Source organism: Propithecus coquereli, unplaced genomic scaffold, assembly GCF_000956105.1.
Source record: "Propithecus coquereli isolate 6110/MARCELLA unplaced genomic scaffold, Pcoq_1.0 Scaffold193, whole genome shotgun sequence".
Classification (NCBI taxonomy): domain Eukaryota; kingdom Metazoa; phylum Chordata; class Mammalia; order Primates; family Indriidae; genus Propithecus; species Propithecus coquereli.
In genome coordinates this window covers 3,433,021-3,454,216 of record NW_012144190.1, presented here as the reverse complement: position 1 = coordinate 3,454,216, position 21,196 = coordinate 3,433,021, and the positions used below count along the sequence as shown (strand labels likewise).

General features: G+C 60.9%; 1 protein-coding gene across 1 annotated transcript; it reads right to left on the bottom strand.

The window, feature by feature from the left end:
• Positions 1-2,127: 2,127 nt before the first annotated feature.
• On the bottom strand, positions 2,128-20,846 carry LMTK3 (lemur tyrosine kinase 3). The gene is made up of 15 exons (XM_012643032.1): positions 20,756-20,846; positions 19,715-19,848; positions 19,283-19,433; positions 18,701-18,777; positions 18,114-18,232; positions 14,846-14,933; positions 14,382-14,530; positions 13,697-13,781; positions 13,496-13,617; positions 13,213-13,362; positions 10,146-12,700; positions 7,076-7,491; positions 5,538-5,673; positions 5,247-5,384; positions 2,128-2,321 (listed from the first exon to the last, which is right to left on the bottom strand). The coding sequence occupies exons 1-15, from the start codon at positions 20,829-20,831 to the stop codon at positions 2,128-2,130; spliced, it is 4,590 nt and encodes a 1,529-aa protein (XP_012498486.1). The 5' UTR covers positions 20,832-20,846.
• Between the last annotated feature and the right edge of the window lie 350 nt (positions 20,847-21,196).

Below are 21,196 nucleotides of genomic sequence, written 5' to 3'. Positions count from 1 at the left end.
AGCCCAGGAGTTTAAGGTTGCAGTGAGCTACGATGATGCCACTGCACTCTGCCCAGGCAACAAAGCAACGCTCTGTCTAAAAAAAAAAAAAAAAAAAAAAGAATCTGAGCTAATTAAACCTCTTTTCTTTATAAATTCCCCAACCTCAGGTATTCTGTTATATTAATAGCAGCACGAAATGGACTAAGACATGGGTTGAATTGTGTCCTTCCAAAATTTATATGAAAATCCCAACCCCTGGCGTCTCAGAATACGATCTTAGGGCCATTGCAGATAAAATTAGTTAAGATGAGGTCATTAGTGTGGGCCCTAATCCAATATGACGTGTGTTCTTATAAAAATGGGGAAATTTGAACGCAGGGACAGACAGGCAAGGAGAAGGCTGTGTGGCTATGAAGGCAGAGATCAGGGTGATGCATCTATAAGCCGAGGAATGCCAGAGATTGCCAGCACCCACCAGAAGCTCGTGGAGGGGCCTGGAACAGATTCTCCTTCACAGCCCGCAGGAGGAACCGGCCCTGCTGACCCTGGTCTTGCATTTCTAGCCTCCAGAACTGGGAGAAAACAAATGGGTTAATCCACCCAATTTGAGGAGCTTTATGTCAGCCCTAGAGAACTAACATACTGCTCCTCCCTCCCCTCAGACTCAGGGGTCCCAGCCCCCGGCCCCTCCTCCCTCAGACCCCGGGCTCCAGCCCTCCCTGTTCCCTGGCTTGGTTCATGGAGCACCCGCCCTGGGCAGCCATGTCCCAAGATCAGCTCAAGCACCACCAGGTGTACCAGCAGTGACAGGATCAGGAAGAGGCTCGCGCCTTATCCTCTAACACTCCTTTCCCCAGTGCCCCAGGACTTACATGTGACCCCAATGCCCTTATCACCTTAATTCCTAAGCCGGAGTCCCTAGCATCCCCACCGGGTCCCCACCTTTACCCCTTCCCTCTTCCCCCATCTAAACTGCATCCCTCAAATATGTCAGTGGGGCGGGTCCCAAGGTGACGGGGCACAGGTCGAGGCCAAGAGATCAGAGATGCAAAGACAGAGCCAGACACAGGGAAACAGACAGACGGAGGCAGAAACACTCCAGGAGAAACTGAGAAACAGAAGCACAGGCAGAAAGAATAAGAGAAAGATAACAGGGACAGGCAGACAGACAGGCAGGAAAAGTGCAGGCAGGGAGGAGCTCAGACAGAGAAATGGAAGTAGACATAGAATTAGACACGGAGGAAGAGGAGGAGGCTGCGACTCGGACGGGGAGACAGAAAGCACCAGATCAGGCGGAGACCAAAACTGGGGCAGCGTGAGACAGGCAGCTAAAGGGACAAAAACAAGGAAGAGTGAAGGGACAGAGTGGTTAGGGTGAAGACAAGAGGTGAGAATGTCAGGGAGGTGACCGGTCACATGGAGAAACAGGTAAACTGAGGCAGAGCCACATGGACAGTGAGGCGGCCCCTAACCTTTGGGGAATCGGAAGTGCCGATCCAAGGTGTGTGGGATGTTGTCGTGACCCAGAGTGGGTGTGAGCAGGTCATTTCTGGGCTCTCACCCCACCAGCCCCTCCCTGGCCCTAGGACAGCTCCTGGTCACCACCGCAGGCTGCCACCTTCCCAAGCCTCGTGGCCGCTCATGGCCCCTGAAGCCGTCAGTGGAGGCCGCAGCTGAAGTCCAGCGACGCACACAGCAGACCCAGAGCAGGACCGGGACAAGCAGCGAAGCCGGAACCTCGCTGCCTGGGCGTTTCCACCCTCTGAGCCTCGACGTCCAGTCTGCCACACAGGGCTGTGAAGATGGGGACTTCTGGGTGGCACTCGCTCCCTGCATCCGCCCCTCCCCACCTCCCAAAATACACACAGGCCCCACGTTCCTCCAAAAAGTTGTTTTTGTCTTTTTTAAATAATGTGAAAATGCCACGCGAAGGTTTGAACCAGAGGCCCCTCCAGGGGCCGGGCTGGGGAGGGGAAGGGGAGACGCAAGGTGGGGGGTCCAGGTCCCCGAAGCCTGCAGCCCCTGTCTGGGGCCAGGAGCAGGCGAGGAGGGGCCTCCGCTGTGCCGAGGGGCTCCAGGCCCAAAAGAGTTCATTTCAGTTCCAAGAAAGGTGGCTCTCCAGGGAGGGGCGAGGGGCTTCCTGCCTCATTTGGCACCGAGGGGGTCTGGGGGATCAGGGGAGCCATCCGGGGGGCTGGGGGGTGGGGGGCCTGGGCCTCCCGTTTGGCACATGGTTGGGGAGGGGGAGGGCCCAGCCTCAGGGGCCTCCCCGGAGGCGGCGTCTGCGGTGGTGGCAGTGGCTCCGTCGTCCACAGAGGATTCCACTCTCAACCCCTCTTCTGGGGGTACAGAGGGGTCAGGCCTTCGGGGAATCAGTTCTCCACGGGGCCTGAGCATGGAGAGAGTGGAGAGGGACATGAAATTACTGGAGGAACAGGCTCGCGGCTTCCAACTTAGAGTGACAGCAAAGCGCTCCCTGTGACCCACTCTGCCCTCTTTGTCCTCACCTCCCCCCTCTTCCCCTTGGCCCCAGCTACACAGGCCTCCTCACTGTTCCTCTAATGCTCCGAGCACAGTCCTATCCCCGGACCTTTGCACTTGCTGCTCTCGCCGCCTGGAATGCTCTTCCCATGTAACTCAGGCCTGCGCTGCAACGTCCCCTCCTCTGAGGCCATTCCCCAGCCATTTTGAGTACCGCAGTCAGCCCTCATGCCCAGTCATTAATCTCATTTCCGTTTCTCACTCTGGGATGACCCCCGACCTCGTTGAAGAGCTTCCTGTCTGCCTGCCCTTCCCTGATGACGCCTCTGCCCTCCCGCGACTGGAATGAAAACCCCGCCATTCCACAGATCCAGAAAACCAGGGTCTGTGGGTGTGGGTTCTCCTCGAGGACCACATGTCAGGCTCGCTTACTCTCTACCCTGTACTTCTTACCTGCGGGACCTGGGCCAAGTCAATGCCCTCCCTCCCTGTCCCTGAGCCTCAGTTTCCCTCTTTAAATGGGAAGCATGACCTTCATTTCCTTTTCAAAGGAGCGGGGAGACTTTGGGATATGTAGCATCACTTAGCACCCAGCGCACGTTCACTCAGGGGACAGAACCACCCTGAGCACGGAAGGGAGGACCCCGCCTGGGCCTCCACGGCACGTCCTGGGAGACAGACGGGCTCGGCGGCTGCCCAGCCCACGCTGCAGCAGGGATATTTGTTGACTGAGTGAAGGGATTTGGGGTTTCGCGTGACTGGGCCCTCCGTCTCTTCTCCTGGTGATTAAAGGTGAAGTCATCCTCGCTTGCTGGCCCTGCTAGCTCAGCCCTGAGTCACCACTTGGCTGGTGTCCCCAAGCCCTGGAACCCACCCCACCCTGTCTTCACAGGGGCCCCAAGATGGGGGCCTCAGGGAGGAAGTGACATTTGGGGTGAGGCCTGAGGATGCAGCCAAGTGAAGAGTGAGTAAGCCCCCAGTCCTGTCCCTCCTGCCCTTTTGTCTCTCTGCCCTGTCCCTCACCCTGCCACTCCTGCAGCCCTGTCTCCCTATCATCTCCCTCCTGGCTCCTGGCCCCAGCCTCCCAGCTTCCACTCTCCTCTCCACAGCCCCCACATGGCCCCAGAGGGGTCTTCCTATACTCAACGTTGCCCCTGCCCCTCCCTGTTTATAGTCCTCCATGGCTCCCTAGTGCCCCCAGGGCAAGGTCCTAGCCCTCGGCCCACCCAAGCCCTACCTGGTCAGCCCTGCCGGCTCTCACTTCACCCTCCCATGCTCTCTAAACAACCGCGGCCGCATCAGTGTCCCTTCTGTTCCTTGAACTGGCAAGCTCTGTCCTGCCTCGGGCCCAGTATGCAAGCTGTCCCCTCTGCTTGCACGCTGTCCCCTTCCCCTTCACCTAGTTAATGACAACCAACCCTTCCAGTCCTGGTTAAAAAACATTTCTACCAGGGAAACAAAGCCCTTTTCTCTTGTCATCTGCTTTCTCAGCATCCCTGCATTTGCGGTCCTGTGTTTACGGTGGCACTGTGTGGTCTGTGCAGGGCAGGGCCGGGCAGGGCTCACCCTTCCCGCTGGGCACCGAATCCCCTGTGCAGAGCACAGCGCCTGCACGCGGAGGATGCCCAGGGAACGTGTACTTCATCAAGCGCAGTAACAGCTAATGGTTAGAGACCCCCAGGCTCCGTGCTGCACACACAGCAGGATTAAGCCATTTAATCCCCCCAATAATCTTATGAGCTAGATTCTGTTATCGTTCCCATTCTACAAATGATGAAACTGAAACACATAGAGCGAAAGTGACTTGCCCCAGGTCACGCAGCTGAGACATGGCAGGGCCAATATCTGGACTCACGCAAGATTTGGGAGAGCAGGAATGAAACTCCCTGAAAAGCTCCAGTTGCACCTTCTACCTTAGCTCGGTTCCCCCGAACGGCTGGGGCTGTTCTCTGGATCGGCAGCAGGGGGCAGCAGAGAGCCCAGCCCGCGCCGGTCCTGCCGCGTGAGACCCGCCTGGGCCCTCCGTTCCGGACAGTGGCCTGGCACCAGCACACTCAGAAACTCAGGGTGACGTGACACCTTCCCAAGGTGGCTGCGGACTAATGATCTGGCGGATGTGAAGCGCCACAGGAGAGGAACCTGACGAATGTTGACTACTGGAGGGGGCACGGACTCAGGCCGCGCAGCGCGGGTTTGAATCCCGGCGCCCCACTCCTCTCTGTGCCTCGGTTTCTCCTTTGTAAATGGGGACGAGAGTGGAATCCACCCCACGGGGCCGTAGTGAGGATTAAATGGATTAAAATGGGGCAAGCACCGTGCACGGTCTGCGTGAGGGCCTGCTCTTAGCACAGGAGCACGGTTGTCATCGCACTCCCTGGTCATGTCCCCTGCTCTGGTCCGCACTACCCAGCTGGGAGCACGCGGGTTTCCTCTCTCCTCGTCTTGCCTCTGACCAGTGTGCCCCCAAACGGAGGTGGGAATCGGGATCCGGCAAGTACCAGGCCAGAGTCTGAGCCCAGAGATGGCATAAAGATGGGCCACAGTCGGGGGATCCTTACGGAAGGGGAAACTGAGGCTCGGGGAGAGGGCGTGCCTGCCCAAGACCCTCTGATGAACACTGCCTGGCCTCAGCCGGTTCCAGAGACGGTGGGGTGTCAGTGGTGACTGAGAGTGGGGAAGGAAGAGACTGGGAGGAGAGAGGCAGGGAAATTCAAACGCGGGGACAAGACGGGGCGACAGAGAGGGCAGAGGTGGGGCAGGGCGGGGGGCCTGAAGCACCATACCTGCGGGCCGGGCGTCGGGGGCCCGGGCGGGGGGCCCCGGGGTCTCCAGCGCAGGCGAGACGGAGAAGCGGGAGAAGCACAGGGGGGGGCCTGGCGGGGGGAGGAGGGGGAAATCCTCCGCCCACTCGAAACTGCCTCCTAGAGGCGGCGGGGAGGAGAGAAAGCCGTCGGACCGTCAGACACGGGTGTCCCCAGCCCAGACTTCAGCTCTCACCCTCCGGCCCCGCTTCTGCTCTGGCCCCGCCCCCTCTGTCTGCCAGACCCCGCCCCCAACTCGGCCCCGCCCCTCACCAAAGCCGCTGTCGTTGCTGGGAAACCCATCTCCGGGGGTGGCGGGGTGGGGAGGCGTCGGGGGCGCTGGCGGCGTTGACAGATCCGTGTCCCCCTCGGGGGGGGCCTGGACGCTCAGCTCGTTGGTTGGCGTCTCCTGTAAAGGCAGATTAGGGGAAGCCAGAGGAGACCAACCGTTACATCCCACCCACCGCATCCCCCCAAAACAACAAAACCCGCTAACATTTCTGGAACTCCAGACACCCCAATTTATAATCACTGACTCGCACTGTCTGGAGAAGGGGCTGGAGCCCCTAATCTGGCTTCGAAGCCTCGGGCCTCAACTTGGCCGGAGGCTCCTTACCTTACTGCGGAGCCCCGCCCACAGGTGTTTAGCCCACCGCAGGAATCTCTCCTCCCTCCCTAACGCGCCTCCACAGAAGCCCCTAACCCAACACGATCTCTGCAAGCCGCGCGCCGTCTCAGGCAGTCCCACCTGCCTCTGAGATCTAGGCCGCAGGCGTCCAAGTTTGGGCCACAGAACTACCTGATCCTTCGGCCCTCCAAACCCCTACCCCGTCCTGCGCGAATCCCGCGCGGGGGGCGATGGCAATGCCCCAGAAGTGGACCTGCTCCAGCCATCCAAGTCCCACCTCTTTGTCTCAGTGGCCCAGGCCCCAGCCCTTGACCCTGTTCTCGTTCATGTCATGATCTCATCCAGGTATGCCCGCCCCAGGTTCATCTAGACATGCCCCAGTCCGTCAGCGCCGCCTCTCCCCGCCTTCTTCTCTTCAACACTATCCCGGGTTACTCTGAACACAATCCTCAACCCGCCCCAGTCATTAGGTCCTCCCATCCCTAACCCCACCCCAAAATATGTTAACACTACCTGCTGCATCTCTTAATTCCCACCTGCAGCCTAGCCATCCATGGCTCCTCCCTGGTGGATAAGATCCGCCCCAACCTGAGCCAGCCCCACAGCCAATAGGGCCACCAGAACGCTGGTCTGCAAACTCTGGCCAAAATCTCACTAGGCTCCGCCCACAGCATCCAGGCCACGCCCCAATCCTGTTCTACGCGTTTTCTACCTGGCCTCTCCAGGCTCCGCCACATGACTACCAAAGTACCCCCTTTCCTTCCAGATGCGCCCTCACTCTCCAGGCCTCTCCTGCCCCTGCAGACCCCTGCCCCATCGCAGGCCCCGCCCTCGCCCCGTCCCAGCCCGGCTCCAGGATCGGCGCAGCCTCTCGGCTCCACCCCATCGCAGGCCCCGCCCTCACATTCAGGCCTCAACCCATCTTCCTAGTCCTGCCCCCTTTCCCGGACCCGTCTTTCCCTAAGCCTGGCCCCCGCCTCGCCGGGTCGGCCCCACCCCGGGCTCCGCCCCGCTACTCTGGCCTTGCCCTTTCTCCAGGCGTCGTCCCGCCCCGCCCTAGGTTTGGGCTCCTCCCCTCCTCAGGAACGCTCCAGGCCCCGCCCCCGCCCTCGGCCCCGCCCCCTCAGGGCCCGGCCTCCCTCCAGGCCGCGCCCCCTCCGCTGCGCCCTTCCTGGTTACGCACCTGGTCGAAGAGGTAGACGGTCACGTCCCCGTGGAAGGAGACCATCTTGCGCTTCCTCTCCAGCTCGCTGTCCTCTGGCTCGTCGGCCCCGCGCGGAGACTTGAGCAGCCCCCGCAGGGGGCGGGCCGCGTCCGCGTCGGCGCTGCTCACCACGACGGGCACCGGGGCTGCCCGTGCCCTCCCGGAGCCCCGCGGCCCCGCTGCCACGCCCGATGCCGCCGCCTCCTCGTCCTCCTCCTCGTCCTCGTCCTCGTCCTCCCCGTCCTCCTCCGCCGACCCCGGCGCCCCCGCCCCGCCGGCCTCCCCGCCAGCCGCCCCGGCGTCCGCGCCCTCCCACGGAGGCCGCCGCGGGCCCGGCCCCGGGAACGGCGTGAGCGTGAGCGGCGGCAGCGCCAGCGAGAGCCGCGAGAGCTTGGCTGTGAGGGGAGAGACCCGGTGAGCCCCTGTCCTAGGGGAAACTGAGGCAGGCCTTCCCACCTAGCTGTGTGCCCTCAGGTGAGCCCCCAGTACAGCCGAGGCCTCAGCCCCCACCCGCTCCGTGAACTGGAGGCTGCACTGGGGCCTTTCTCCACCACTCAGTGCTTAACCTCCCCACGGCTCCCAGCGCCCGCAGCATACAGCTCCAACGCTCTCCACAGCCCACGGGGCCCGAGTGCCTGGTCCTGCTGATCTGTCCAGTCTCCGTCCTCACCTCCTTGTGGCTTGACCTCCATCCAGCCACAAGGGCCGCTTCCCCGTTCCTCCCACCTCCAAGCCTTTGCACATGCTGTTTCATCTGCCTGGACTCCCTTTTCTAAAGCAAGTCCTGCTCTCCTCTGGCTCTGGGCTTTCAGAGCCGGCAGAGATCTCCCAGGAGGTCAGGAGCACCCAATCTGAGCCCCATACCACTGAGCGCTTCTGCGCAGATTATCTCAGTGTGTAACTATATTTCTGTGGCGTTTGCATTAGTGTTTGCCTCGCCACAGAACACAGACCGAGTCTGGTTCATTCACAGCCAATTTCTAGGCCCCAAGCACATAGGAGTACTAAGTTAATATTTGTGGAATTAATGAATGAATTAATGAATATCACACACAATGCTGTGTGACACTGAGTAAGGTACTTCCCCTCTTTAGCCCTCCACTGCCAAAACTGGGGTGTCCAACCATTTACAGGCCCTTTCTCTACCCCAAGACTCCCCGATCTCAACCTCCTGGGAAGGGAAGGACTTCAGGTCCCTGGTCGAGGAAACTTGGCTTGGAATCCCAAGCCTATCCTGCTCACTTGCTGTGTGTCCCTGGGCAAACAGATCCACCTCTCTGTGCCTCGGTTTCCTCATGGGCAAATAAACAGGGGCCACCCAATCCTGCATTAGTGCATAAGCGAACTGTGTGCCAGGCCCTGTGGGGGGCTGTGGTGGGATGAGGAGGGCAGGGTTGGGGCGGGGAGGAAGATGGATATGGACAGGGTCACTCTCCTCCCCTCATTCTCTCCACTCCAGTCTCGCTAACCTTTTGCCAAGCTAGTGCCCATCTCAGTGCCCTCTACCTGGAACACTCTTCCCCCTGATGTCCACCTGCTTCACCCCCTCCTTTCCTTCACATCTGCTCAAAAGTCACCTTGTTGAGGCCTTCCCTGGCCAACCATCTCAGGGTGATGGGGTTATGGGGGATGCTGCATAGAGGGAGCTATCAGGGGCTGTGGGTACCCAGATAAAGGACAGGGCAACAACCTTTAGAAATCAGGAAGGCTTTCCAGGGAAGGGGAAATTTGGATGGGGTCTTAAAGGATGAATAGGGGTTCACTGAGTGAGAAAAAAAGGAGGCCATTCCCTGCCTCTCCTCACCCAGCAACCCTAATCCAACCCATATCCTCTGAGGCATCTTAGCTGCTCATCCCCCAACATTCTCATGCTGCCTAGGGTCTTTCCTGACACAGCTGGTCACAAATTCCCCAAAACAATCTCAAGGAAGTGGTGGAGCTCTACCACTGAGGGCTTTGAGGAAGGAAAGTCTTGTGTTCAGTCTCCTGCCTGACCCTTACCCATTGAGCCACAGGCTGCTCTAGTAGGTGGAGACGAGAACCCTTCCTCAAGTGTGGCTATGAGGTTGTCGATATAAAACAGGACCCAGCCATTTGGAACTTTCATACCAGTATTAAGGAAATCAGGCCTCGCAGAGATTCTGGTGGGACCATAAACCCTATGTCCACATCTAAACAGAGGCTGTTTACCTTTACCCTCCATTTATACTCTCTTAAATAGTTCCCTCTGTGGCAAAACATTTCCTGTGTTCTTGCCAAAACTCAGTTTTCACAGAAGGCATTTCTGTGAAATGCCTTCCAGCTCGCCAGTCCCATGGTGGGTTGGGCAGGGCAGGGCAGGGTATGAGGCTCCCTGGGTCCCTTGGGTAGCTCAGGGCCTGGCACACAGAAGGCCTGGCATGCTGGATACATGTCTTAGCTCATTGGAAAGTTTAAACCATCCTGGCAGCCGGGGTGGGGGGGGCCTGGCCTCCAAAAGGCAGGCTTCCTTTGAATTGGTTGCAACCAGTTAAAAAAACCACAGAGCTCTGGTTTAAAAGGGAAAAGTAGCAGATTCGACAACACCGGGGTGGGCATTCCTCAGTAGTGGCTGCCCCCTCTAGACAAGGCATTTTCTCCCCAGTCCCCACCCTACCTCCGCCAGCCCACTTCGTCCATTTCCCTGTCCTGCCTGGCCCCTGTGCGCATCTGCATTTGAGATCCCTGGTGTGCAGGAATGGTGGCAATAATAAAATCAGGTGCTTACTGAATCCCAGGCACTGGGTTAAGTGCTTTGGAAGTCCTAACTCATTTGACCTTCACAACGACCCTAGAGGTGGGTGCTACCTTGTCATCTGTTTTTGGCAGATGGGGAAACTGAGACACAGAGCAGTAAGGAGATTTGCCCAAGGCCAGAGCTAGCAAGGGACAGAGCCAGGATGTGAGCCCAGATGGTGTGGCTCCAGGGTCTGCATTCGTCACCACCAGCCTGACCCACACCCTCAGCCGCAGGACACACCTCACCCACCTCGGAAGGAGCCAGGCCTCTGCTGTGCTCCCCCAGCCTCACCTTTGATCTGCTCGCTGTTCCCCTGAGGGGGTCCCAAGTCCAGGAACAGTCGTGGCATCTCGGGGCCCTTCCTCTCGGGCTTGGGGGGGTCCCCGTCTCCGCTGGGTGCCGTGTCTCCGCCGGCCCTGCTGTCTGGGGCCCCGGACTCTCCCTCGGGTGCCACCTCCGGCCTGGCTCTCGGGGGCACTGGCTCCGGCCTCCTCTGTTGTGCCTCCAGTGGTGGCGGCAGCAGCGGCGGCTGTGGCCTCATGTTGTCTACCCATCCGGCCTTTGCGTCCACGCCGCTTCCGGGGCCGCCGCCGGGGGCCATCCCCGTGCCCACCAGGGCTCGGCCCCCACTCCCGAGGTCCAGCCTCCCAGCCCCGGGGGCTCTCAGCACCCCCCCAGTCTCGTGGGCTTTCCTCTCGGTCCCGGGTTCCAGTGTCCCGTTCTTGGGGGCTGGGCCAAGGGGGCCAGGGGCTGTCTCCCCGCCGTTCTGGGACGAGGCCACTGTGCCGGGTGCAGGGGCTCTCTCCAGCGAGGTCTCCGGGGCTGGCTCCTCGGTCATGGGGGCTGGACCCCCACTCTCGGGCATCTTCTCCCAGGGCCCTGGGACTCTCCAAGGCCCAGTCTCTGGCGGCCTCTCCGTGTTCCTGGGGAATCTCAGGCCCCCATTCTCTGACACCTTCTCCTCGCTCTTTGGGGGTGTCAGTCCCCCATTCACCAGCACCTTCTCCCCGGCCTCTGGGGACCTCAGCTCCCCATTCTCCAGCACTTTCTCCTCCCTCCTTGGGGGTGTCAGCTCCCCATTCTCCAGCACTTTCTCTTCTCTCTCTGGGGACCCCAGGCCCCCATTCTCCGCTGCTTTCTCCTCGATGGCCGCCTTCTCCTCGATGGCCACCTTCCCCTCGATGTCCGGGGCTCTCTGTCCCCCGTTCTCCAACACTGTCACCCCGTTCACGGGGAGGCTCGGGCTTGGGGCTTGCTTCCCGTTGCCCAGGACTGTCGGGTCCTTGTGCAGGCCCTGGACTTTCTCTCTGTTCCCGGGGCCTCTCCCAACCTTCCTGGGTCCTGTCTCCCGGGCGGTCGCCCCCTTCTCCCCTAGGAGGTTCCTTGTCACATCCTCCCTCAGGGACATCAGCAGCTGCTCGGTGCTCACTTGAACCACGAAGGTTGGCTTCTCCCGGTTCCCTGGGAGCGGGAGCGGACCCGGATCTGGCGGTGGCCGGGGCGCTCCTGGGTCGGGTGGCTCGGGGGGAGCCCGCGGCCGAGGGACCCCTTCCTCCTCGGCCGCCCCCCCACCTGGGAAGGCTCCCTCGGGGGAAAAAGGGGTCTCTGTCTCGTAGCCGCTGTCCCCTGGCTTGGGGCCCGGAGATGACAGGCCTGAACCGGGACTGGCCACGGCCGAAGGAGGATCGGGGGATACAGTCGAGTCCACGGGGGCCCGAGGAGGTGGCGGGGGGGGGGGGGGAGCGGGAGGTGGCCCCCGCCCGGGGTACTGGGGCGCCGCCGCCCCCATGAGGGGGTCCAGAAACTCGGGGGGGGCTGAGGAAGGGGGGGCCAGGGGTAGGTCGGCCAGGGAACCCCTTTCTGCCCGCAGGGATGAGTCGTCCTCTGGGGGGTGGGGACAGCCAAGGGCAGGGTGGCCCCCCCAGCCAGCCACGGCGTCCCCCCGCTCCAGTGGCAGACAGGAGCAGGCCCCCTCTCGGCTGCACAGGGGGCAGGGTAGGGGGCCCCGGCGGCTTGGGCCACCCCCAAGGCTGCTGCTGTCCTCTCCTGGGGAGCTGCCCTCCTCCTCCTCTTCCTCCTCCTCTGCCCATGGGGCGGTGCCCCGCTCCCCGAGTACCTCGGCAGGGTCTCCAGCCAGGGTCTCCCCAGCGCCCCGGCCCTCGGGGTCCCAGCCACTCAGCAGGAAGCTGCCTGATCCTGAGGACTGGGCCGGGAAGGGCCGGGGCGCAGGGAAGAGGGGGGAGGCCCAGGTCTCGGACACCAGCTGGGGGACCTCGGAGGGGGCCTGGGGGGCCTGAGGGGCGGGCACTCCTGGGTCCAGGGGGTCCCAGTCATTGGGGAAGAGGGGCTCGGGTGGGGAGCCGTGCTCCTCCAGGCGGATGTAGTACTCGCTGCTCACTGAGGGGCTGCGGGCACTGATGACCGGCAGCACGCTGGGCGTGGACATCGCCTCATAGAAAGGGTTGGAGGGGTTGGCATGGGGGGCTGGGGGCGCGGATGCCGGCTGCCAGGGCTGTGCCCCCCCGCCCCGGCCAGCCCCACGCCGGGCCTTCTCCCACAGGCACTCAAGGTTGAGGCCACGGCTGCTCTCGGTGACTGTGAGCACATCATCAGGGTCAGCCCCAGGGAAGCCATCCAGAAGGGGGAATGGCGAGGAGAGGGTCCCAGGGCGGGGCGCACTGTGCGCGGGGGGCCAGGGCCAGGGGAAGGGACCATCTCGGGGTGGGGGTGGCGGTGGTGGGGGCCGGGGTGGCCGCTCAGAGAGCAAGTAGGTGAGCTGCAGCTGGAGATCAGAGGCCGAGGGGCGCTGGGCAGGTGGCCGCCAGCAGGACTGCAGGATGTCATACCTGGAGTGAAGGGGAACAGGAGTGAGCTGGGCAGAAACCCAGGGAGGGGACAGAGACCCAGAGAAAGGGATAGAGACCCAGGTATGGAGACAGAGACCCAGAAAGGGAGTAACAGAGGAGGGCAGAGATTCGGAGAGGGGTAACAGGGTGGGGGCCATATTGAGACCATGCAGGAAGAGAAGACAGCAAGGCAGATGTGAGGAAATGATGGCCAGGGTGGTGTCCCTGTTTGCACTGTCAGTTTTGGAATCAGAGACAAGTAAGCCACAAGAGTTTTTCAGAGTTAGTTAAACGTTGGTTTAAATCGCAGCTCTGCCACTCCCTGTCTCAGTTTCCACCCTTCAAGTAGCAGATGCTGGCAGAGGGGCTGGGGCTGTCCCCTCCTCATTCTTGAGGGGTTTAGCAAGGCGAGCGAGTGACACTGTGAGTGGTGTGGGAACCGAGGTCGGGGTGCTGGGACCATGCTGCCTGGGATGCAGGGGGTCAGGGGTCCTGGGGCAGGGGGCCCTCACCAGTAGTCTGCATAGGGCAGCTTGAGCCTCGGCCGAGCCAGCTTCACGTGCTGCTGGCGGACGACGAAGGCGAGGACCTCCTCATCTGACAGGTGGCGGTAGGGCTGTGCCCCAAACTCAAACAGCTCCCACAGGGTCACCCCCAGGGACCTGCGGGGAGCAGAGGGGCAGAGAGGGGTCAGAGCCCAGCCCTGACCCACCAGGGGCCTGTCCCTCCGGGCCTCAGTTTCCCCATCCGCAGAACCAGTGGCATCTAGTGACCCTCCCCCTTCCTGGTCCTCACCAGATGTTGCTCTCGCGGCTCTGGTCCACCACCATGAAGGTCCCGTGCAGCTCCCCGAGGAGCTCGGGCGCCGCCCAGCGCAGCGGGATCCACAGGCGCTCCGGAGTCAGGTAGTAGTCCTCCTGGGGGGCGGGCCAGGGCGGGGTCAGGCGGCTCAGAGCACCCCCACAGGCCCCCGCCCCGACGGAGGGCAGCCCCCACCTTGTAGTTGCTGTGGGCGAGCCCGTAGTCTCCGATGCGCACGGTGAGGTCGGAGGTCAGCAGGCAGTTGCGCAGGGCCAGGTCGCTGGGGGCGGGGAGGCCTGAGGTGAGCGCAGGGGCAGCACCGCCCCCGACAGGCTCCGCCGGCTCCTCTCTGACTCCTCCCCTTCGCTCTGACAGCTCTGTCTCCGCCTCTCCGGCCCCGTTGCCCCGCCTCCTCAGGCTGACTCCTCCTCCTTCCCTGACTCCGCCTTTGCCCCCCCCTTCTCCCGGCCCTTCTCCCGGCCCCTCCTCTCTTCTCCTGACTCCTCCCCTTTGGCTGACTCCTCCCCCTCCTCGCCTGGCTTTTTCCTCTCCTGACTCCTCCTTCCCCTGATCCATTCACACCTGATTCCTTCCCTTTCTCCTCCTCCCCTGACTCCTCCATCGCTGCTCCTGACCCTTCTCCTGGCTCCTCCCTTCCTCTGCTGACTCCTCCCGCTCACCTCCTGGCTCCTCCCCCTCTCAACCCTCTTCCTTTCCTGACTCTGCCTCCTCTCCTGACTCCTCCTCCTGACTCTCCTTGGGTCCCCTCTTTTACGTCAGCCAATCATCACTCTCTCCTTCTTTAGCCCCTCCCCTGCGGCCTCCCCTCCCTCCCCCTTCTCCTTAGTAGCTCCTCCCTGTGGCTCACTGGGCTGCCCACCTGTGCACGTAGTTGTGGGAGTGCAGGTGCGCCAGCCCGCGGGCGATCTCCAGGCCCATCCTCTGCAGTGTCCGCAGGTCTCGCGGGGGTAGCTCAGGGGACAGGCCCTCGGGGGGCCGCTGGGCACGTAGGTAACGCTTCAGGTCCCCCTGGGAGGAAGGCATGGAAGAGTCAGCACCACCAGCCAGTCTGCAGCAAGGATGGGGGCGGCCTCTGCTCTGTGTGGGTAGCCCCTCTGAGCCTCAGTTTCCCCTGCTGTTTGAAGGGAGCAATAACAGAACCCACCTCACCCGCTAGCTCAGGGGGGCCAAGGGTACAGTAGGCACTCCAGAAATGTTAGCACAGGCCACACAGGTGTCTCTGTGATGATGACGATGCCAGAGTCTTGGGGTTGTGGGCTTGCCCCCCTCCCGCGCCCCGTCCAGCTCCCCACTCTGCCCCCCGCAACACCTCCAGACCCTCACCAGTTGACAGAACTCCATAATCAGCAGGAAGGGCAGTGTCTCCACACAGAGGCCCAGGCACTGGAGGACGTTGGGGTGCTGCAGGCTCCTGGGGGTGGGGAGTGTCTGGGTGAGGGGGGCAGCCCCTTGCATCCCATGCTAACCCCCCAGCAGAACCAGACTGCAGCCTCAGCCTCTCTGGTCTCAGTCTCCTCACTGGATCTTTCTTCCCACCCCACGCCCTGCTCCTTCCCCAGGCCCCTACCTCAGGGCTGCCCGTACCACCTGCTCCTGGGGCCAAACCCCCAGGCACCTCCTTGCCTCTCCTTCCTCCTCACCCATCCCTCCCTTCATTCCTGCCCCTGACTCTTCTCTGTCCCCTCCTCTCCATCCCACAGCCCTGGCTCAAGCCTCGTCCCTGCCTCCGTGCCTCCAGTCTCTCCCCTTCTGTTTGTCCCCGACCTGCCATTCACCGACTCACAGCCCTCTGTGGCTCCCCAGCACTCTAGGAGAGAGCCCCGGCTCTGTGGCATCTCCTGCCCTCAAGCCGGCCAGCATCGCTTCACCCATGGACGTTTTCCCAAACACACAGGCCTCGGCTTAGACTCTGGGCCTCGCACTTACAGTTCTCTGTCTGGAGAATGCCCTTCCCTCACGGAAGTCCTCCTTGCCCCTCAGGCCTAGCCCCAACATCATCTCCCCAGGAGACTTCCCTGCCCCCTAGTGCTGGGCTGGATACGCCTCTTCTACCCTCCCACTGCAGGTAAGAGTCTCCTGGCACCCACTTTCCTAGGTATGTAATCTTAGGTAAGTCACTTCCCCTCTCCCTGCCTCAGTTTTCCTCATCAGTAGAATGGGGACAGTCATAGTAACTCCCTCAGACTGGAGAGGAATTCCATGAGATCCAAGAGAAGCTGGTACGCAATGAGAGATCCTACCTATTGCTCTTGTTTTTATTTTGACATCATAACATGTTTGATTTTATTTTTGCCCTGCCATCTAACTATCTGCAAGCCTGCTCACTCTCAGCGAGCTTATTCCTGTCTCACAACCTTTGTGCCTGCTATTCTCTCTGCCTGGAATACACTTCCCACAATGCTTTGCATGGCTGCTTCCTCCTAGTCAACGTGGCCTCCCGGATGACCCTGTCCAATGGCCCATCTATATCACACCGCCTCATGGCCTCATGGTCCTTAGCATTGTCTGATATTTTCTCTTCTTAAAATGTACGTCTTCTTTTATTTATTGTGTGTCTCCTCCGCTAGGTGGTGAGCCTATTAGGACAAAGATTTGGGGTGTCGTGTTCCCAGCTGTGTCCCCAGTGCCTAGACTAGTAGATGCTCAATAAAAACATATGGATTGAAGGACTTTACCCTAGTACCTGGCCTGGGGGTCTGTGGGAGGATTCTAACATTTCAGGCTTGCAGCCCAGAGCTCGGCCAGGAGTAGGTGCGCAGCAAGTTATTTTCCTGCTGGGGGCTGGCGGGAGGCAGGGGTCATGCGTGCACTGTGGGCGGTCAGTGCCCAGGCCCCAGCTGTTCACCGCCTGCATTCTAACCCCAGCTCTCCTGTGTACTCAGTGTGATCTTCTCCGCCTGGGAGAACAGTGCCTCTCGTCCCTGCTTGGTAGAAGGATCACGCAACAAAGTGTTTCTAAAGCATCGCCACATGCTGGGGCTTGAACCATGGCTACAGCTCCCAACGTGGGAGATTTAGGGTGGCAGAAATAGAAGGAAGCCTGGGTTGGCTGCACACCTGCAAATCTGAGCCTCGGTCAGCCACTCTGTTGTCAGATCTCTCAACACCCCTGCTAGGTAGCACGCTGATCCTCGCTGGATCCAGAAGGGAACAGAGGCTCAGAGAAGTGAAGTGACTCGCCTAGGGTCAGACGGCTGATAACAGTGGCAAAGCTGGGATTTGATCTCAGGTCCGTGGCTTGCTGAGCAAATGTCTACTGAGGGCCGATGACACTTGTACTCAGGGGACAAGATGGACCCTGAGCTGCCCGTGTAGACCTGTGCTGTCCAACAGAACGTTGTGAAGGTGGAATATTCTAGACCTGCACTATCCAACATGGGAGCCACTGGCCACACGTGGCTGTCGAGCACTTGAAATATGGTGAGTGTAGCTGAGGAAGTGAGTTTTTAATTTGATTTGATTTGATTGAGCTTCAATTTAAAGAGCCATATGTGGCTAGTGGTTGCCAGCCTGGGTCTAGGGAGCGACAGGCAATAAACAAGTAAAAAGATAAAATAATGACAACCTGGGATCCATGTTATGGAGAACACAGCATCCCTGGGCCCTCCTTAGATGGGAGTGGGGTTTCAGGGAAGGCCCCTCTGAGCGGAGACCTGAGTAGGGGAATGGAGCCCCCAGTTCAAAGCTGGGGCTGAGCAAGGAGTGATATTCTAGAAAGAGGAGATACCAAGGACAAAGGCCGGGCGACAGGGTAGAGGCTTATATGTGGGAGAGTCAGTAAGAGGGGCAGTGGCAGGAAGGGAACAGGGTCAGACTGTGCAGGGCCTGTGAGCTGTGGGGAAGAGTGGGACTTGTCCTGTGGGAAGTAGGGAGCCATGGGAGGTTTTGGCGCAAGGAAGTGCCAAAATCCAGTGTCTGTGTCTGTCAGGGTAAACCCCACGATTACGACTGTTCTGATAAGAGATCTGTGCATACACACCCTTTTTGTGACCGGGAACTCACTACCTCATGAGGCATTTATCTGACAAATGTTTATCTAGGCCTCATTCTAGGAGCCCTTGGAGTGGAAGGGAGACCAAGCATGGGAGGGGGCAGACCTCACAATGTAGCAGCGGGCAGGGGGGTACGGGACAGCTCCTCAATGGCCTGCTTGGGCACGTGCTTGGGGCCCTGCTCTGTGATTCTACTCTTAGCCTTCCTCACCCCATGCAGCAGCCTGAGGAAGGGAACCACCAGCCAGCAGCCGGCACTTAACCCAGGGGAATCTCGCATCCTCTCAACTGCCTTCTTCTTGAGGATACTCGGGCTTCCTGGACTCCCTTTCAGATGAAGATCCTGAGGTTCAGCGTGGAGGGGATGGGCCACTAGCTCAGCTTCTGTATTCCCCCCACCTCCAACATGCTGCCTCTCTTCCTGTCCCCAGGAAGAACCTGGAGGGAAATCCTCATGCCACAGTTGCACAGCCAGGAAGAGGTAGATTCCAGGTTTGACTCCACACTGTGCTCCTTCCACTCCCACAAGTGACCCCTGTGAGGTGCAAACCTGGAGTTTGGGCCTCCAGAGCCCATGCCGGCTGAGAAGCCTCCAGTACCTGTACGGCTGTGCTTCCGAGATGAACTTGCGCTGCTCCAGGGGCCCCGCGCTGGCTCGGAGCTCCTTCACCACCACCTGGGCAGGGGTGTAGTCGGAGAAAATCTCTCCCAGGATCACCTGGTCAAGGGGCACCCAGGGGTGAGTGAGAGTCATTTCCCCATCCCCATCCCCTGGGGACCAGCTCCACCCCACCCCATGGCTCCCAGCTGCCTCCTCCTTTCCAGCCTCCCCCTTCACGTCCCACCACCCTCATCCCCCACCAGGCGTGGGGTGAGAGACTCACAGGCCCAGAGTCCGATGGACGCAGGGACGGATGGAAGGATGGACAGACGGACGGACGCGTGGAGAGCCGGGTGGCGCGGCGGAGTGGTCAATGGAGTGAGGAGGGAGGTGCTGACCGACAGATGCGGGGGGTATGGGGTGGGCGGGAGGGGCTGAGAGGCGGACAGAGGGGGGATGGGTGGGCTGAGGGGGCAGGGGGAGGAGGCCAGGGACAGATGAGAAGTGGTGAGAGCAGGGGGTGGACACAGAACAGGACAGCCCAGGATTGTGTGAGCCCTACCTCCCACCCCCTGCCGCACTCACCTTCCCAAACCAGCCACTCCCAATCTCTTGTAGGTAGCTGAGGTGCTGGCGGCTAAGGCCCAGGGGGGTGGTCATGTCTGGGGAGGGCAAGAGCGGGGAGCCCCTGAGCCTCTCTCCCCTCCCAAGTGCCACCAGCACACCCCAGCTCAGTGGGGACTGGGAGCCAAGCAGACACCAATCTCTTCATTGGCTGCCTCCAACATTCCATGTCAGAATCTCAGCCTCCTCATTGGCTGCCCACAGGATTCCAGCCTCCAATCAGTCCTTCCCGTTGGCATCCTGCTAGCCTATGATGTGATTGCAGCCTCCCGTTGGCTGCCTCTGAGAGTGAGAGCTAGGTTGATGTCACCATTGATTGCCCCACAAGAATCCCCAAATCTGGTTTTGGATTAAGAAAGGGCTTCCACCAAGATGATCTCTGACTGCTCCCTACAGGCTACTTCCAAGACTCTGGGGCTCCCTCCCATGCCTGTCCCATCAGCCGCCCCTGGTCTCAGCTCCCTGCCCCTGAAGGAAGACACTCAGGGCCTTCCGCCCTGCCCCATGGGACCAGGGGACCCTGGTCAGGGTGTGGTGCGGTACCTGAGTGTGAAGGCTGCGGCGCAGGCATTGGCAGGGAGACCTCAGCCAGCGGGAGAATGTAGACATCGGGCAGCGACTGTGAGGAGGAGGTCTCCTCCGCTGGGGGAGTGTACTCCCCGGAGCAGTCCTCCCCTTCAGGGTTCTCAAACTCCTGGGGCCGGGAGGAGTAGGGGGTGGGAGAACACAGGGCTGAGAGACACGCCATCGTCCTTCTCTTAAGTATGTCCCCTCATCAGTCTCGTAACTGTCCCCCAATCCCAGCCCAACTTCCATCTGCAGTCTCCACACCCCAAGGCTCCAGATCTTGCCATAACTTCAGGCTACAGTGTGCTCTGGGACTTACTGTCCTCCCTCGCTCACCAGCCTCCGGGGTTGGGGGAAAAGACCTTGCTGGAGTCCTGTCCCCACCTTGAATTCCCTCGTGCATCTTACCTTGAAGCCGACATCGCCCCGTTTGCAGCACAGACAAGTGAGGAGGAGGAAGACGAAAGCCAGCAGGCCGGAGCAGGAAATGAGGACCACGGCGTAGGGAGGAGCCAAAGGAGCCCAGCCCAGGGCGAATCCATCTGTGGGCACAGGGCTGGGCTGGGGTCTTGGCCTCGAGACCCTGGCTCCTGGACTCCAGGCCCCCCACCATCCTGGCCCGTCTTGGACTACAACTCCCATGATGCTCTGCAACCAAGGGCCTCTTGGCAGAGGAGCCGGATGGCCTGGGGCATTGTGGGTGTTGTAGTTTGGGGCCTTCCCAAGTGGTTGGGTTGGGGGTGGGGTCCCTCCTCCCGGCCCAATCTGGGACCCCACACACACACCCCACCCCATCCCCTCACTCTGGGTTTAGATTAATTCCAGTGAGGACTGAGGGAAGGAGGAGTAATAGTGAGGCCTGGAGCTTGCAGAATTTAAAATACGCTCCCATGGACAGCCTCATTACCCCCTATTTGCAGAAGAGGATGATCTCCTAACTGCAGGCTGGGAGAAGATTCTTGCCCCATGCTGGAACCCCCCAGTAAGACGAGGTTGAGACCTCTCTCTTTTAGGGACGCTTGGTGCACACACACATCTACTATTGCCATCCCAAGACCCCGAGAAGGGAACTCCGCAAGCCCTGGATCTCCCCTGAAGCCAGAGACAGCCTCCTGTGTTGTGTTCCCCTTGGAAATAGTATTCTCGTCCTCTGCCCCCAATTCTCTCAGAGGCCCCGTCTTTCCCCGGCTCCCTGCACACACCTGCACACACACATGTGTGCACACACACACATGTTGCCCAAACGGACCCCCTCCCCACCCAGCCCCCAGCCTCCCTCGCAAAGGCCCAGCTGACAGCGGCAGCATCCCCGCAGCTCCCCAGGCCCCGCTCGGCTGCGGGAAGACGCGCACCCAGGTGACGGAGCAGGAGCCCCGCAGACAGACCCTGGGCAGGCAGCCGCGGTGGGGGTGGGGGCCGCTGGACAGACGGATGGCCCGACAGACTCACCGGGGTGGGCCGGGGACGCCAGGCAGCCGGAGGCGGAGACAGCCGCAAGGAGGATGAGGGCGCCGGGAGCAGGCATCTTGTCGAGGATGGAAGGGAGGTGAAGGTGGTGGCGGCTGGGGAGGAGGGGGGGGCGGGCCCTCAGCCCCCAGCCATGGGGACCCGCGCGACCCTGGCCTCCTCCCGGCCCAGGAGAGGGGCAGGAGACGCAGGACAGGGAGAGGGAGGGGCTGCTTACTGGCTCAGGTACCCCCCTCCCCCTCTTTGAAGGGACAGACAGATGAAGGGATGGAGAGGCGGACAGAGGAGAGGAGCTGGGGAGCTGGGGTTGCTGGGGTGGGGGGAGAGGGTAGGATGGGGGGGACGAGAATGAGGGCCCCGCCTCCGAGGGCGGCCGGGATTGGGGGAGCAGAGAGCCTGTCAAAGGAAGGGTGGGAGGAGGGA

Excerpts from the sequence above, each read along its gene's own strand:
- LMTK3 (XM_012643032.1), bottom strand. The coding sequence starts at position 20,831 with ATGCCTGCTCCCGGCGCCCTCATCCTCCTTGCGGCTGTCTCCGCCTCC. Across the intron at positions 19,849-20,755 it reads GGCGTCCCCGGCCCACCCCG|ATGGATTCGCCCTGGGCTGG; the intron begins GTGAGTCTGTCG and ends CTGTGCCCACAG. Across the intron at positions 19,434-19,714 it reads GGGGCGATGTCGGCTTCAAG|GAGTTTGAGAACCCTGAAGG; the intron begins GTAAGATGCACG and ends TCCCGGCCCCAG.